General features: G+C 49.0%; 1 protein-coding gene across 1 annotated transcript in view; it reads right to left on the reverse strand.

Moving 5' to 3' along the window:
* Positions 1-17,360, reverse strand: part of ACACB (acetyl-CoA carboxylase beta) — a 136,628-nt gene that overhangs the window by 41,225 nt on the left and 78,043 nt on the right. Inside the window, exons 13-22 of the mRNA XM_040251296.1 lie at positions 16,352-16,515; positions 14,529-14,679; positions 14,319-14,422; positions 12,733-12,814; positions 11,876-12,021; positions 10,261-10,411; positions 8,853-8,987; positions 6,264-6,410; positions 4,698-4,886; positions 3,128-3,228 (exon numbers count right to left, since the gene is read on the reverse strand). Coding sequence (XP_040107230.1) covers positions 3,128-3,228; positions 4,698-4,886; positions 6,264-6,410; positions 8,853-8,987; positions 10,261-10,411; positions 11,876-12,021; positions 12,733-12,814; positions 14,319-14,422; positions 14,529-14,679; positions 16,352-16,515 — 1,370 coding nt within the window. The remainder of the gene's footprint in view (positions 1-3,127; positions 3,229-4,697; positions 4,887-6,263; positions 6,411-8,852; positions 8,988-10,260; positions 10,412-11,875; positions 12,022-12,732; positions 12,815-14,318; positions 14,423-14,528; positions 14,680-16,351; positions 16,516-17,360) is intronic.

Below are 17,360 nucleotides of genomic sequence, written 5' to 3' on the forward strand. Positions count from 1 at the left end.
AGTTGCTCAGTCGTGTCCGACTCTTTGAGACCCCATGGACTGCGGCACGCCTGGCCTCCCTGTGCATCCCCAACTCCCGGAGTTTACTTAAACCCATGTCCATTGAGTAGGTGATGCCATCCAACCATCTCATCCTCTGTCATCCCCTTCTCCTCCCACCTTCAATCTTTCCCAGCATCAGGGTCTTTTCAAATGAGACATTTCTTTGCATCAGGTGGCCAAAGCATTGAAGAGAAAACACTAATAAAGAATCTGGAGGAGGACTTCCCTGATGGTCCAGTGGCTGAGGATCTGCCTTGCAATGTGGGGGACATGGGTTCGGTCCCTGATCTGGGAACTAAGATCCCACATGCTGTGGGGCAACTATGGCTGCACACCACGACTGCTGAGCCCGTGCATCACAACTAGAGAGTCTGTGAGCCGTAAGCAAAGATCCTCACGACGCAATGAAGATTCCGCGTGCCACAGCTAAGACCTGACACAGCCAAACAAATAGATAAATATTTTTTAAAAAGAATCTGGAGGCTGCACCCTCTAATCCTTAGGTCTGCAAGGGATGCGTGAGTTGGTCCATCTGTGCTAACTCTGCCAGTCAGAGAGAGTGACGACTTGCCCAAGGTCACACATCCAACCAGAGGTCCCCAGAGAGAAGGGAAAACAGTCACAGAGCTGGGATGCTGAATGGGGTTAGCCTTGCATGAATGAGTGAAGACAAATATTTTCAATTAACCATCCAACGGATAAAGACAATTTGAAAAACAAAACTTGAAAGACATTTACCAAATGATCCCTGTGTACATTTCACTTTCCTTTTAAAACCAAATGGTAACCTGGAGGGAGGTTCCTTAAACTATTTCCTCTTCTAAACTATTTCCTCTTCTAAACCATTTCAGAACATAAGGAATGGGACGCTGACTTTCAGGAAAGTTGAAACTGGCATTGCCCCAGCACCAGCAAGTGACATTAAAAGAAAGTACGAACCAAAAAGGCTCCTATGTTCAAATGTGATTTTTAAAAACACACACGCACACAATATAGGATAAACCTCTGAGATTTATATTTAACACAAAAAAGAACCTGCTAGGGAATTTGATTCATTTATCATTTGTTTATACCTACCGGTCATTTGCCCTATACTAAAAAAGGATGGATTACGGTTAGTGCTGGAAGAGTTCTGGGGAAACGATTAGCCCTTGGCTATGGGGAATCCAAACACAAATCTCCTTCCTCAGCTGCAACCCTATATTGTCAGTATGAGTCCTCACAAGCCAAGGAGTGCCCTGAAAAGAAGGGCATTTTCCTATAGCCATCTATCTTCTGCACCTCTTATAGTTTTTGGCACGTGGCTAATATGTGCTGAATTAACTCACTCCAGTCTGAAAATGTTTGAATTCTGTCCAAGAAGGCAAAGCTTTCTTGCACAAAAGGGCTGTTCTTTTTATCATCAGAATAGTTCTCCCTGCTCAAGAGCTATGTAAGGCAAAATACAGGTTCTTAAAATTCTTTTAAAAAGTTCTTACAAAGATGGGACTACAGACCCCCTTACCTGACCCTTGAGAAATCTGTATGTGGGTCATGAAGTAACAGAACCAGACATGAAACAACTGACTGGTTCAAAATTGGGAAGGAGTATGCCTAAGGCTGTATATTGTCACCTTGCTTATTTAACTCATATACAGAGTACATCATGCGAAACACCGGGTTGGATGAAGCTCAAGCCAGAATCAAGATTGCTGGGAGAAATATCAACAACCACAGATATGCAGAGATACCACTCTAATGGCAGAAAGTAAAGAGGAACTAAAGGGCCTCTTGAAAGAAGACAGTGAAAAAGCTGGCTTAGAACACAACATTTAAAAAACCAAGATCATGGCATCCGGTCCCATCGCTTCACGGCAAATCGAAGGGGAAAAAGTGGAAGCAGTGACACATTTTATTTTCTTGGGCTCCAAAATCACTGTGGACACCGACTGCAGCCATGAAATTAAAAGATGCTTGCTTCTTGAAAGAAAAGCTATGACAAACCTAAACAGCATATTGGGTTTCCCTGGTGGCTCAGCTGGTAAAGAATTCGCCTGTAATGCGGAAGACCTGGGTTCAATCACAGGGTTGTGAAGATCCCCTGGAGAAGGGGACAGCTACCCACTCCAGTATTCTGGCCTGGAGAATTCCATGGACTGTATAGTCCATGGGGTCGCAAAGAGTCAGACACGACTGAGGGATTTCTACTTCACTTCAAACAGCATATTAAAAAGCAGAGACATCTCTTTGCTGACAAAGGTCCGTATAGTTGAAACTATGGTTTTTCTAATAGTCATGTACAGATGTGAGAGTCGGAGCATAAAGAAGGCTAAGCACTGAAGAATTGATGCTTGAATTGTACTGTTGGAGAAGACTCTTTGAAAGTTTCTTGGACAGCAAGGAGATCAAGCCAGTCAATCCTAAAGGAAATCAACCTTGAATACTCATTGGTAGGACTGATGCTGAAGCTCAATACTTTGGCCACCTGATGTGAAGAGCTGACTCATTGGAAAAGACCCTGATGATGGGAAAGATGAGGCAACAGGAGAAGGGGTGGCAGAGGATGAGATGGTATCATCACCAACTCAATGGACATGAATTTGAGCAACCTCTGGGAGATACTGAAGGACAGAGGAGCCTGGTGTCTGCAGTCCATGGGTCGCAAAGAGTTGGTCATGACTGAGCAACTGAACAAGTTCTTTACCAATTCCTCCTTTGCAAGGATCCCCCAAAATCACAAGAATAATTTCTATAATCATTTACAGCTTATTAAGTCATTTCATTCCACTGTCTCATAAGCAAAGCTACCATGAGGACTTGCTGTGTTTCAGCACTTTACAAAAGTTAGATCTGCTGGTAATGCAAAATGACTCAGCATGTGAAGTGTTTTTCACTCCCATTTTACAGACTAGCAAACTGAGACTTGGAAGTAAAGGACGTTGCTTTGTTCTTCTGTTAGGCAGGGCTACGCCAGGGCTGGAACTGGGGTCTCAGACCGCAGGCACTATTGATTGGTTTGAACCTGCCCTTCAGATAGCAGCACCCTGGGGCAACAAGTGGATGAGAAAGTGTGACCACCACATCCCACGGAGGGCCCAGGACTCACTTCTGGACCAGCTGTACAATGCTCTGGGTGTTCATGAAGAAGACCTCCCGGTCGGCCTTCCGCTGCAGGGTGGCCGCATGGCAGTCCAGGATGGTGGCTATCTGAACGGGAAAACAGGATAGGTCTGGCCACTCAGACCACACAATCTGTCCACCACACAGAAGTCACTGGAAGGACCCACCACAGGTTCCCACGCATTCAAAAACCCTAACCCAAAGCCCTCTGGCCCCCCAGAAACATCTGTGTGCCCCACTCAATGTGTGGCTTGAGGACTAAAGAGTTCAGGATGACAACTATCACATAAAGACTTATGCATGTTCACACCATCCCTCTTCACAAACACTCCAGGCAAAGAAGAGAAGGGAATTTCCAACACCAGGGCGCATGAGAATGCCAGATGGGTCCTATTTTTACAATTAGGTTGAATGCTATTGGCATACTATTTTGTGGCAACAAAAATACCTCGATTGAAAAACCTGCATCAGTAACGAACTCCCAGAAGATTCCAACATGTACGATTCTCCACTGGGGTCCTCGAGAGCTTTGTTTTCATTATTTCTTAGTTGAGCTAGAATTCATATGCTATTGTATTTCCCTCTTTCCTTTTAAAGTGTCTATTTCATTCAGTGGTTTGTACTATATTCACAAAAATATGCAACCACCATCACTAATTTTAGAGCATTTTCATCACTACCCAAAGAAATCCTAGAGCCGTGGGCAGTCACTCACCCTTGCCCTGAGCCCCTGGCAAACACTAATCTATCGTCTCTTCTCCACGGATCTGCCGACTCTGGACGTTTCATATAAATGGAATTGGGCAACGTGAGCTTTTGTGACTGGCTTTTTTCACGGAGAATCAAGTTTTTAAGGCTCATCCCCAGGGTAGCATGAATCATTTCCTTCCTTCTTATGGCCGAACAATATTCCAACGTAGAAGCTGACTTCTGGGAATAAGCTGACTTACACTGACCTCAAGCTCCCCAAATTGCTAACTCGTGGGTGGGGGGTAATGGTGCAAGGAAGCCCTTCTCACCAGACCGAGGGCATGAAAATAAAAAAGAGGGGACTCTTCCAGATGCAGGTTTCCTTTAACATGCTTGATAAAAGCAACCCCCCCAAAAGAACAAAGTGAGGCCAATGTGGAATTATTAGAGATTTCTGATACTCCCCAGGAATGGCTTCCATTCTTAGAAAATATGATATATACGTACAGCCCCACGACTGTCACCCTACACAAACCCGAGGAGGAAGAATCAACACTACACACCAGCGAGAAAAACTCACAATCTCCTCTCTTACGTCAGCCAGTGTAGTTCCGGAAAACGCTGCCTATTCGCACCAACCACCTACTCCTGTTCCGAATCCGAGGACTACTGTTAACTGCTTATGTCCATCTAAAACTGCTGTTTTGGGGGAAAATGCTGGGATTCTGCAGAGAAGGCGTGAGAGGAAACTCTTTTTAGGCCCCAGCATCTCGGGCTGTCGGTGTGGGTCTCACAAAGCCCGATCTGATGAGAGGCTGGAGGTCCAGACTGATGAGGGGCTGAGTTCCTGGTGGGTGCGGCCCTACCTGCTGGCTGGGGAACTGGCAGAGCACCGAGGTGATGTTGCTGGCGTACTGGGCCATCACCCTGCGGACGGCCTTCTCCACGGGGGCGGGGATGCGGCCCGACACACTGGTCATGATTTCCTGCAGCTCCAGCAGCGGCAGCGACGGGTGCCGGAGGGTCCTCAGGAGCTTCTGCACCCAGTCCTTCAGCTGCAGTGGGACCAGAGCGTCAGCCCAAGGCCTGCAGGGGGCGTGGGTGCAGCCACCCAGCCCGGAGTGGGAGGCGCCCGACACACTAAGCCGTCCAGGCCTCGTGCGCGCTAGCAGCCAAAGATCTAGAGCTGGTAGCCTCTGGAACAGTCCAGGGTGGAACGGCCCCGGCCACAGAGTGGGAGTAACAACCACCTGGCTTCCCCACCCGGGACGGCCCCACGCCCCATCCTGTGCATCCAAACTGCCAGCCTGGTGCCGGGTCAGGACATCAGGCTTTGCAAAGCACAGACATTTGTGGGACGCTTGCTTTGTACCAGACTGTTCGAGGACCCAAATGGACCTGTTCTCACTTGATCCTCAGAAACAACCCTAGGGAGTAGGTATAATCGTTACTCCCATTTTCCGCTTGAGGATATTGAAACAGAGAGGTTAATTAAGTTACCCAAAGTCACCCAGCTAGTAGGAAGCAACGCCAGGATGCAAACTCAGAAACTCTTAAAAGCTGCACTGCCTTGCTTCTGGGTCACTGGAACTGTTGATGGTTTTTGAATGGGAAGGAGAATGTTGTCAACCCCGTAATGTGGTTGTAAGGTCTGAACTTGAAACCATGCACACACTGGCAAGTACAGAGGCTAAAAAAAATGTTGCAATGCTGGTAATTAGGCAGCCTAACATAGGGGCTAAGCACATGGTCTCTGAAGCAGGAGGGTCAGGGTTCAAACCCCATCTTTGCCTCCTTATGGGTGAAATAAGGCAAGTTTTGTAGCCTCTCTGTGTCTCAGTTTCCTCACCTATAAAATGGAAATAATAAGAGTTCCTACCTCTCTGTTGTTGGGAAGGTGAAATGACTTAATAAGTGTTAAATGCTTAGTGTGGTAGCTGGCACAGAGCAGGTACCAGACTAGAGCTGGCCATTATTACCATGACCACCATCACTGTGATGGACTATTCTGGTATAGAAGGTGATGGAGCAGTAGTTTTATAGCTACTGATGTCGAGTTCAGCAGCACAGGTCCTTCACAGAGGTCTGCAAATTTGAGGACTTACTTCTCTACAGACAACGGCACCCTGGATGAACACAGTTGTGTCTCTGGACAAAGTCGCTTCCTTACTGTCTCTTTAAGAGATGACCCACATCGACTCTTCTCTTACAATGTGAACATTCTCAGTGCTGAGCTGAACTGAATCCCCAAAAGCAATGTAAACTTTACACCAGTTTATAATCAGAGAGAAACAAACTCTGATGTCTACAATGAAACTGAGGAATCCCCTGAGAACAGGTCCTTGATGGAAATGAGAGACTTTCTCATTTCTTACCCCAATAAAGATCTCTGGGATCTTTGGGCTCTCACCTACCCTGCACAAGTGACCCACCTTGATGCTAAAAATAGGCTCTGGCAGACAGTAGCCATTCATGATGTTGGTGAGATTTTCCAGGACGCTGTGAAAAACCTGGTGCAGTTTCTCTCCGAGGATGGGCAGTGTTGGCTGTGAGGGGAGCTCCCCCGCGAACGGCTCAGCCTGATGAGATACAACAGGAGCCAGAGGTCAAGACCACCGTGGCCTCCGAAAGAGCTGGACCAGCCAAGGGCCAAGGCAGAGCCACTAACACACGGTATGTACGCCATACACACAGTGTGGTTAGGATGAAGCCTGAAGGGGAGGGGGAACAGAAGAAAGCATCCTATTGGAAAGTTAAAACTGCTCATACACACCCCTGTTTGAGGGTTCCAAATCTTCCCCTTGGTAAACACCGTAGTCAATTATGCATTCCAAATAATTTTGGAGAGTGTTAGATGTGATTGTTTTTTTTTAAAAAAAATGTTCACATGTAGAGGTCAGGGGAAGTCATTGTGGCTTCTACATGAGTTAACTTGAATTTCATGCTAACTAAGCAGCCTGTTTGTAGCCAAACATACACTGGACATCTGCTTTAATTATTAAAGAAAAGAGCACACTGACCAGAAGTACCGAAAGTCCATGTTAAAAATAAAGATGAATATGGCTGAGTCCCCTTGCTGTCTGCTTGAAGCTATCACACACAACCTTACTGATTGGCTATACACCAATACAAAATAAAAAGCTAAAAAATAAATAAAACAGTGATGCAATGCCTTCCCTCCTGGGATGCCAGTGCTGGTTCTCCTCTGAGGCTGGAAGGACTCCCTTCCTGGAGGCCAAGGCCATGGTGACTTGCTGTGCACACGCTGGTCTGATTTTCCCCTTTTCTTTTTTTTTTTAAATCTTAGAGGAAAGTCTTCCTGATTTGTTTCATGTTCATTGCTCTGACAAGACACAAAACTGTGCTGAAAACCATGCCTCTTGGGAGCAATTCCTCAGAGTTATCTGAAAGGTTGTCTTCCAGGCTGTGGTCCTCAGTTTGGCTCAAATAGAATTCTTTTCCTATTGCTGATTATTTTTGCTGACAGATGTTTTTGTTTGGCTTTGCTTTCTAACCAATATCATCTCCCTATTTTTCTATTTCTTTTCAGCTTTGCTCAAATCCCAAAGATGAATGCCTAGCACAGACAAAATTTAGGAAACTCTCATACAAATATACGTGCTTTTTGTAAATCATAAATATTTGGCCTTAGAGGATTCTCAAATAAAAAGCTCCCCAAAGGGACTTCCTTGGTGGTCCAGTGGCTAAGGCTCTTTCTTACAATGCAGGGGGTACAGGTTCAAATCCTGGTCAGGGAACTAAGATTCCACATATTGTGAGGTGAGGCCAAACTTTTTTTTTTTTTAAAAAAGGGGCAACACTGACTTCATGCATTCATTTACCTGTTAATTTATTTTACAAATATCCACTCAATATGGAGTAGGAAATGCCAATCCATTCCAGTATTCTTGCTTGGAAAATCCCATGGACAGAGGAGGCTGGCGGGCTACAGTCCATGGGATCGCAGAGTCGGACACGACTGAGCGACTGAGCACACCCACTCACCACCGGCCGTGTGAGGCACTGGAACCTGGGAGCTGGGGGCGTGCTATTCTGCTGGCCCAGAACCCTCAGCTTCCCATCCCCTCCACTCCGCTCCCAGCCCTGCAGGCTCCTCTCGCCCTTCAAGATCAACTGGAGGGCTTCTTCTCTTCACAGTCTGCTGCTGCTTCTCCCTCTGGACCCCCAGAGCCAGCGGCCAAGGACGGTCCCTCTGATTGAGCTGAATTACAAAGATTTATCTGCCTGTCTTTCTCATAGGCAATCATGAGCCTGCTGGGACTGGTGGCTGGGTTCCTGTCTCCAGAACCCAGCCGGGCGGGAAACGTCTGCTAAAACAAATCACAAGGTAGACACAGATTCATTTCCTGTTATCTAACAAAGCTCACTCTATTCCTAGCTTTGGGAACCCTTAAAAGACAATAATGAAAAGAAAGAGGAGAAAACAAATGAAACTGATAAGATACTTTGGAGAAAAGAGACAATTTTTTTTTTTTTTAATGCTTTTCTAGCTTTTTTTCTTCCTGGGCATATATGCTAATTATTGTAGAGACAAACAAACAAACATTACCTGCATGAATGGGGAGCCACCTCCCCGTGTGCCTGGCTTACTGTAGGAGGGCAGGTCACTTCACGTCACGGAGACGTGACAAGGCCATATAAAGCACTGTGGGGAAGAGGGCTGCCTCACAGTTTACAGGAAATGAGAGGACGAGCCCTGTGCACATCTGGGGGAAGGTTCCTCTGGGCAGAGGGAGCTGGCCCCGGAGGGGAGGAGTCCAGGGCATGTGATTAAGGCGGAGAGGGAGGCAGAGGGTGAAGCCAGGGAAGAGAGCAGGACACAGCCCCTGGGGGACCCTGAAGATCGTCGGAAGCACATGGGTTTTGCTCTTAGTGGGATGCTGAGGAGGGTGTGGGCACAGGCAGGCACGTTCCTGTGCCCATCGAGGTGGGTGAGGCTCGGGGGCCAGAAGCCACTGGCCTGTCCGGCTCACGGAGTAGCTGTGCTGGGTGTCACATACCGGGCGCACTTTAGAAGGGTCATCGAGCTCCAGCCTGGCCACCATGCAGCCAGCTCCCAGCACAGCCCCCGGGCGCCTGACATACTTCACCCGGCCACTTTCATGCACGTTCAGGGTTGTCATCATCTTCATGACCTGTTTGGCACAAAGAAGTGATTTCTACTTAGGTGGGGCCCCTCAGGTCTGGCCTGGGTCACCCTAAACTAGCAATTCTGGAGCACAGACCATGTCACTTACAAAGAATGACCCTGTGGGCAGAGTTCAAGTGCAGTGGGGAGAGAGGAGCAGCATTTACACAATCTATTGTGTGCCAGGCACGGCGCTGGTCATCAATCTTTACCATCTGCAACGCCAGTCAGTGAGGCTGGTGTTCACTGTGCCCATTTTACAGTGGTGGAAACTGCTCCTTATTTCCAAAGGAAGGCCTTTCTCTTAGAAACACAGCTAAATCATATGATGTAGGGTGATTGATACCTATCTTCCTAAAATGAGGTACATTTTATGACTGGCTCCTTTTCTTAAAGGCAGAGAGAAAACCCTCTAGGGAATGAAGAATGTGCTTCCAGTCCAGTCATCAGCCCCTTTAACTGGTCTGAGTCTGGCCGTGTGGACACAATGAATGTTGTTAGCATGTATGGGCTTCAGACAGACAGGACCATCCTGCCCTTTGCTCAAAAGTTCATAGCTTGGTCACTCAGGTCAGCCAGGCCTGGGCTGGACCCTTGCACCCCACCCATCACTCTGTGATCTCTAGCACATGCCGTCCGCTCTCTGAGCCTCAGTTTCCCTAACTGTAAAATGGGGAGGGGGAAATGTCAGGCTTGTCTCAAAGGGCACTGATAAGGATTAAGCCGGAGGGCACACAGCAGGAGGCCGACCGGTGTAGGCTCCCACCACTGCTGCAGCTTCATTACAAAATTCTTTCTTTTCCTTGGCAGCAGAGAATGAGCAGGTTGGAATCCTGGCTTTGTGTGACCTTGAGTGAGTTTCTTAGGCTGCCTAGGTCCCATGTCTTCCTGTGCAAAATGGAGGTTCTGTTTGGGTCCAACTCATGATTGCCAGAAAGGTTAAAGAAGGAATTAAGACAGAGAAAATGCTTAGAAGGGTGCCTGCCACATGGTAAGTGCTTTGCAGGTATTGGGTTACCACTTTTTAATTGTCAGCATCATCTATCAGCTGGGGAGGTATACATTTTTTGAGATTTTTTTTTTCCCATGGAATAAGGCAGGGAACTGGTGCTGAACCCCCCACGTAGTGGCTCTTTGAGGGATCTGCCCGAGAGAGCTCAGGAGGAAGGGGCGGTCTGTCGGCTTGAGTGCAGCAGCCTGCCCAGAGGGTCCTCCCTTGGGGAGCGGGTATGAGGGCGGCCCAGCTGCAGTCCCACCCTGGGGGCCAGCTCTGCAGTCACCTCTATCTCGGCGTAGCTGCCCCCAGCCTCAACGTGTTCCCCATCCGCCACGGTGTACTTCACCAGCTTCCCAGCCGAAGGGGATCTCAGGACTGTGGGGTCATTCTCCTTCTCAAACACGCACGTCTTGTTACCAATGGTGACGCGGTAACTGGAGAGAGAAGGAGGTGGTGGGGACACTAGAGGGCACCATCTACCAAGGTGCCGGAGTCAGGCTTCTGACAGTGTCTTCCCTCCCTAACAGCAGCCGGGAGCGTCACCCTGGGATGGTTTGAGCGCCTCACTCCACTCTTCCCAAATGGTGTTGAAAATTACCCCAAAGACTCTGGGGGTGAGCTGGGGTAGGGCCCCTTCCTGGCAGAAAACTAGCTTCTTTTCCCTTACATAATTCCAACAGGCTCTGGCACAGAGAAAGCAATCAGCAATATCAATATTGTTCAATACATACTGACCCAGGGAAAGGCTTCTCCTTGTAACAGCACCGCTTCCCTGGTGGCTCAGACAGTAAAGAACCTGCCTGCAGTGAGGGAGACCTGGGTTCGATCCCTGGGTTGGGACGATCCCCTGGAGAAGGGAATAGCTCCAGTATTCTTCCCTGGAGAATCCCCATGGACAGAGGAGCTCTGGTCCAGGGTCGCAGAGTCAGATATGACTGAGAGACTGACTCTTTCACCTTCTGTAACAGAACCGGGAAGAGCATGCATGGGTGGTGCCTATAATCACCCTAAATATTTTGGCAGAGAGAACACGGGTTAAAAAGAGGTAACACAACGCCAATCTGGGCTGTATCTTGCCTGCCTTCTTCCATGGAGGACTGGGAAAGGAACCTGCGTTCCCCAACTGGAGCTTTTTCAGGTCTGAGGCCTCTGGAACCCTCACCCCCATCCCTCCCCCACTTTACTCTTCTTGGCCTGGGGTCTTTGCTGCCTGTTCAGCTGGGGGGTGGGAGTAGGGGTTTGTGTTTCATTGTGTGAGCTCGGGCTGGTCAGACACCCCAGAGTAACAGGGTCTCTGTCTCGTGAGGCTCCCCACACCGAGCGCTTCTGGGTCACCCCATGCTCCACCCATCCTGACCCACAGCAGCCTTCCCTGCTGCCATCCGCTTGTTCGATGTGTCTCTTTCCCGACAAGACTCCATGAGTCGTGACCACGGCTCTCTGCTGACACCTAGCCTGACACCTGGGGTAAGTATTGAGTTGGCCAGAAAGTTTATTCGTAGATAACATCTTATAGAAAAACCCAAGCAAACGTTTCAGCCAACCCAACAGATGATCAAATAAATAGCCATTACCCTAACTGGATAACCGCATCTTCTCCCAGCCTTGCTCCAATGGGTGTGGACACTGCAGCTCAGACCCGGAGCCGCTGGGACTCAGTGCACACCTCACAGGCTGTGGAGCTGGCAGCCCTGAATCTGTCCACATTGCTAGAAAAGTGATGCCTAGGGACCTTCCACAGATGCCAACCTGCAGCCTGGGATTCCACCCTCGAGATGAACCTCCCAAGAGCCTCAGAAGGTCCTGGAGAAGGTGCTTCGGCTGAGAGCCTGAGCCTGCACACAGACCCCGCAGTGGGCGGGTGGGGGAGCTGGCTCTGGGTGTCCCTGGCCACACACCTGTCCACCTCCTCCTTCATGTAGGTGGTGTAGCTGTTGCCGCTGCAGGACAGCAGTAGCCCCCCGTCGTTGAGCCGGTGGGCGTCGATCTCGATGTGAGAGCCGTTCATGATGAGGACGAACATGGTCGGAGACTGACGGGCCACCTGTGGGAACAGGTTCTGCCCTTGAGCCGTGGTTCTGCTTGCATGCTGTGAGGGGTTGAACAGTGTCCCCCCAAGTCCACGTCCTTCCCAGAACCTCGGCATGTCACCTTACTCAGAAACAGGGTCTTTGAAGATGTAGTCAGTTAAGGAGGGACGCCGGCTTAGGGTGAGCCCTGAATCCAGTCTGACTGGTATTCTTGTAAGACAAGAAGAGACCCAGACAGGCACAGGGTGATGAAGACAGACACACTCACAGGTGGCCATACAAAGCCAGAGGCTGGCAGCAATTGGAGTAATAACCTCTAAGCCAGGGAACACCGAGGACCGTCCACGGCCACCGGAAGCTAGGAAAGGGGTGGTTCCTGGGAGCCTAAGAGACCACGGCACAGCCAGCACCTTGATGTTGGACTTCTGGCCTCCAGAACTGAGAGACAATGAATTTCTGGTGAAACTGGTGAAGACACCGGTTTATGGAACTTAATTACGGCAGCCGTGGGAAACCAATACATGCTCTATTATGCCTTGTTTGTGCATGAGGTCCAAGCCTACGGGTTCTATACCCAAAGCCCATAAGTTTCAAGGTCATGGAACTGCAAGGGGAGTCCCGGGAGCAGGCATGAGAAAATCCATTGCAGGGGTGGTGCGTGGCAGAAATAAAATTCCCTTGAGCCCCCAGAGTGTTGGAGACATCCAAGAAAGAGAGACCTTTACCTTCAGGATGTACTTGACACCTCCATAAATTAATTCCACGTCCACGATGTTCAGCAGAGAGTCTGCGGGGAGGACCTGGCCCCTGGGAGAGAAGACAGACCTGCAGTGAGTCTGGGAGTGACCAAGAACTCTGCGGCCATCCATTCTCTGGATTTTAAAAGCCACCTGCTCTTTGCCTCTCCTAAGCATCATCACGGCTGGTTGATAAAGTCAAGGGATGGACAGTCCCAAGGAACCTGATACCCCTTAGAACTGAAGGAAACTGGTCTTGCTGCAGGATGTGAAATTTCAAAAGGGCTTCCCAAGATGCAAACTCCATGCTGCTTCTTCTCGGAAAAAGTCCTTACGTGGGAATCCTGCCACCTGCTTGTGAAAGAAACCAGTGCACGGACAGGGCCTCTGCTGCTGCTGTTTAGATGCTTCGGTCGTGTCTGACTCTGTGCAGTCCTATGGACTGCAGCTTGCCGGGCTCCTCTGTCCATGGGAGTCCCCAGGCAAGAATACTGGAGTGGGTTGCCACGCCCTCCTCCAGGAGATCATCCCGACCCAGGTATCAAACCTAGGTCTCCTGCCTTGCAGGCAGATTCTTCACCACTGAGCCACCAGGGAAGCCCCTACTGTGACTCTATTACCATTCAAAAGCATCTTGTCTGGGACTTCCCTGGCGGCCCAATGGCTCCACGCTTACAATACAGGGGGCCTGGGTGTGATTTTCAGTCGGGGAACTAGATCCCACAGGCTGCAACTAAGACCCAGTGCAGCCAAATAAATAAGAATATTTTTTAAAAAGCATATGATCCAAGGACTAAAACCTTTCACCCTTCTAGTTCCCTTTTGGTAGTCTCCTTTGCCTCAAGGTGATTTTCAACGGGGGCGAGGCAGGGGGAGGGAGATTTCTGCCTCTCCCCAGAGGACAGATGGCAGTATCTGGAGACACATTCGATTGTCCTGACTTCCAGAGGAGGAGGAGGGGACACTTTGGATGGGCTAACGTCCCATCTGGCACAGGTCAGCCTTCACCACAAAAGATGACCCAGCCCCAAATGCCAGTGGTACAGAGGCTGGGAAACCCTGGTCCATCCTAAGAGGGACCTCCTGGCCATCTTCATGGGGTCCATGTCACTGGCCACCTGATTCATTTATAGAGGTGACCTATAACCTGCTTGGCTTCTCAAGTTCACATCCTCCTCCTAACTTAACTTACACAAATCAGCCTGAGTATGTACGTGGCTGTCTGTAGGATGACGGCTGTCTTGGCCTTGAGAATCCCTCTCGTCCCCCCACCCCAATCATCCAGCCTCTTCCAGGGCAGCCCAGGTTTATCTGAGGAATTCTACAGAGGCAAGCACGTTGGAAGGACTGATGCCGAAGATGGAGCTCCAATACTTTGGCCACCTGATGCGAAGGGCCAACTCATTGGAAAAGACCCTGATGCTGGGAAAGACTGAGGGCAGGAGGAGAAGGTGATGACAGGAGGGGTTCACTGACTGCGTGGTGACTGATTTGCACCCAAAGAACGCATGTGTCTGCCTTACTTGCCACAACACGCATCCCCAGAGGGGAAAGGAAGCAGCCCCACGCCCTACCTTTCCAGTGAGTGCAGGAAATCTGTCATGCATGTTCTAAACATGGAGTCGGCCACGTTCAAGGCTCCGCACACGACCCCGAGCATGATATCTGGCTTCTCAGCCTGAGAGAGACTCTGTGCGTCAGTATCCACAGGGACCAAGGCCACAGGGAGCTGGGGGAGGGTGGTGGTTCCAGAACCCCCAGGGGAGACGCGTGCAGCCCTCTACCTGCACTTTCTCGGCAATGAGGTTATCCAACCAGCTGGTGTCAATGTCGTTGTTCTGAAAGTTCTCAGTCTCCAGAAGGTTGGTGAGATATTCCACAGTTGTCCTGAAGTCGCCCCGGATGGATAGTTCCTTCAAAGCCACCACCATGTTCCTTGAGGGGAAGGCACACAGATTGTTTTCCCAATTAACATATGTGTCATCAGCTCCAGCATGGTTCCCAATGAGCCAGAACCACAGAGAACAGAGTGTCCCGAATCATACAGCCTCCAGCATGGACTGGCCCAGCAAATCCTGGGCCAGTGACTAAACTGCCCAGGCCTCAGTGTCCTCATCTGGAAAATGGGGGGATAACCCTGCCTTCTCACAGGTACTTGGGGATTCAAATGAGACAATCTATATAAAGCACATGGTCCCTGATCAGTAAATGTTAGCTGTTATGAAATGATTAATTAGTAATTATAATTGTTATCAACCTTGCCAGTCACTTTGACTCTCTCCTGCTGGACCTGTCAAAATCCCTCAGTGTCCCGGGGAGGAGTCACTCTCTAGCTGTCCACCCAGCTGCCCAGTGTGCGTGGGGTGCACGGACAGATGGCTGACACCAGTACTCCACTCTGCGCAGGGCAGTCACCAGCTTGCCTGTAACCACCTCCTGTTCCCCAGAGGGGCGGCCCCCCCACGCAATCGAACACATGTCCAGTCTAAAGGGCAGAAAACGCCACTCTCTATGAAATCAGGGAGAGTGTTATAGGGGAAACACACCAGATGATATCGCTTATACATGGAATCTAAAATATGACGCCAATGAACGTATTCACGAAACAGGAACAGACTCACAGACATAGAGAACAGACTTGTGATTGCCGAGGGCAAGGGGGTGGAGGAGGGATGAGTGGGAGGCCGGGGTTAGCAGATGCAGACTGTTATCTATAGGATGGACAAACAGCAACGTCTTACTGTATAGCACAGAGAACTGTATTCAATATCTTACGATAACCCATAACAGAAAAGGATATTTAAAAAAAGAATGTACACATATATGTGTTTAACCGAATCACTTTGCTGCTGCTGCTAAGTCGCTTCAGTCGTGTCTGACTTTGTGCAACCCAATAGACGGCAGCCCACTAGGCTCCCCCATCCCTGGGATTCTCCAGGCAAGAACACTGGAGTGGGTTGCCATTTCCTTCTCCAATGCATGAAAGGGAAAAGTGAAAGTGAAGTCACTCAGTCATGTCCAACTCTTTGCAACCCCATGGCCTGCAGCCTACCAGGCTCCTCTGTCCATGGGATTTTTCAGGCAAGAGTACTGGAGTAGGGTGCCATTGCCTTCTCTGAATCACTTTGCTATACAGCAGTAATTAAGACAACACTGTAAATCAACTATACTTCAATTTTTAAAAATATGTAGGTGTTTTGGCATTTGAGGACTTCTTTGTCAATGTGGATTTCTCGGGGAACTACTTAAGAGACTTAAATTTAAAAGAGGGCCCCCTGCACTTTTTTTTTTTTTAAATAAAAAGCTATAGCACTCAGCACCTTTTAAACTCCTGGAATCACCTTGAACATTCTTTGGATAACCTTCAAGTTCAACCTGTAACAAGCTCAAGATCAGTGACCTTGGTGAACTGATTCCATGTATGTCCTCACAGGTCTCAAACGAGGGAAGAAGACAGATTGTGTTCTTGGACTTTGGCATAAGGTGTTTAAGATAAGGTCTGCTCTTCATCCCCTTAACTGCTCTGCGTCTGAAGCCACAGGCTAATAATTTCTAGTTTCTCAAAGGAAGGGGTGGAAGGGAGGGAGGGAGGGAGGGAGATACTAACGAAATAGCCTCTTCCCGGTTCTCCCCCCAGGAGAAGCAGTGCCCAAACTGGGAATCCGCAAACTCGTGTAAGCCACCAGTCGCAGCCACGCTGAAGTAACCCCATACGTTCTTGCTGCTGCGGAAATTCAATTCTTGGACTGTTCCGGAGCTTGGCTTAAACCCCTGCAGCCCAGACAGAAAAAGCAAAACAGAAGAAATTATTACTCCAGATCTGCTTTCATCAGAATTAAATCCTAGGAAAACCCACGAGCCCCTCCCACACCCGAGAGCTTAGTGTGATCAATCAAACATTGATACTTGTCATGAGCAGTGCAGGTGTATCCATGTGAGCACGTCAAGGCATGGAATTTTTACTCTTAAAAAAAAGTTGAAAGATAACAACCGAGTTGGGGACCGGTAATCACTTGATGGTGGAGAAGGAAATGGCAAAGCCCACTCCAGTGTTCTTGCCTGGAGAATCCCAGGGACGGGGGAGCCTGGTGGGCTGCCGTCTATGGGGTCGCACAGAGTTGGACACGACTAAAGCGACTTAGCGCTAAAGCGACTTAGCAATCACTTGATGGAGCTGAGTGACCGTACCTACTGATTTCATATGCTTGCCATTGTCGATGAGAAAATGTTTAAATATAAGAGGAGAGGGATTTCCAATTCTAGACTATGAAAAGTCTGGCAGATACAGAAATCCAATGTTAGCCCTAGTTGATGCTAATGCACACATAAATTCCCTTGGTGAGAACGACCCATCCCCTTCTGAGTATAATTCTGGTAAAAGGGGAGAGGTGGGTTTGATGCTCTGGCTGGGATTGCCTGTGGTAAAGGCATTCATTTTGGCAGACATGCTTGGAGGTGAGAGATGCAGTTTCAGGTGCCTGGGTTTTTTCTATACATGGTCCTCCATCCTGTGAATAAGCCATCAACCCCCTAAAAGTCTCCCGTTTTGCCTGCCCACCATTGGAATTGATTGTTTGCTCTCAGCCAAAGATCCCAAACTAATACAGTCACCACAG

This window comes from Oryx dammah, unplaced genomic scaffold (genome assembly GCF_014754425.2).
Source record: "Oryx dammah isolate SB20612 unplaced genomic scaffold, SCBI_Odam_1.1 HiC_scaffold_12, whole genome shotgun sequence".
In the NCBI taxonomy this organism is placed as follows: domain Eukaryota; kingdom Metazoa; phylum Chordata; class Mammalia; order Artiodactyla; family Bovidae; genus Oryx; species Oryx dammah.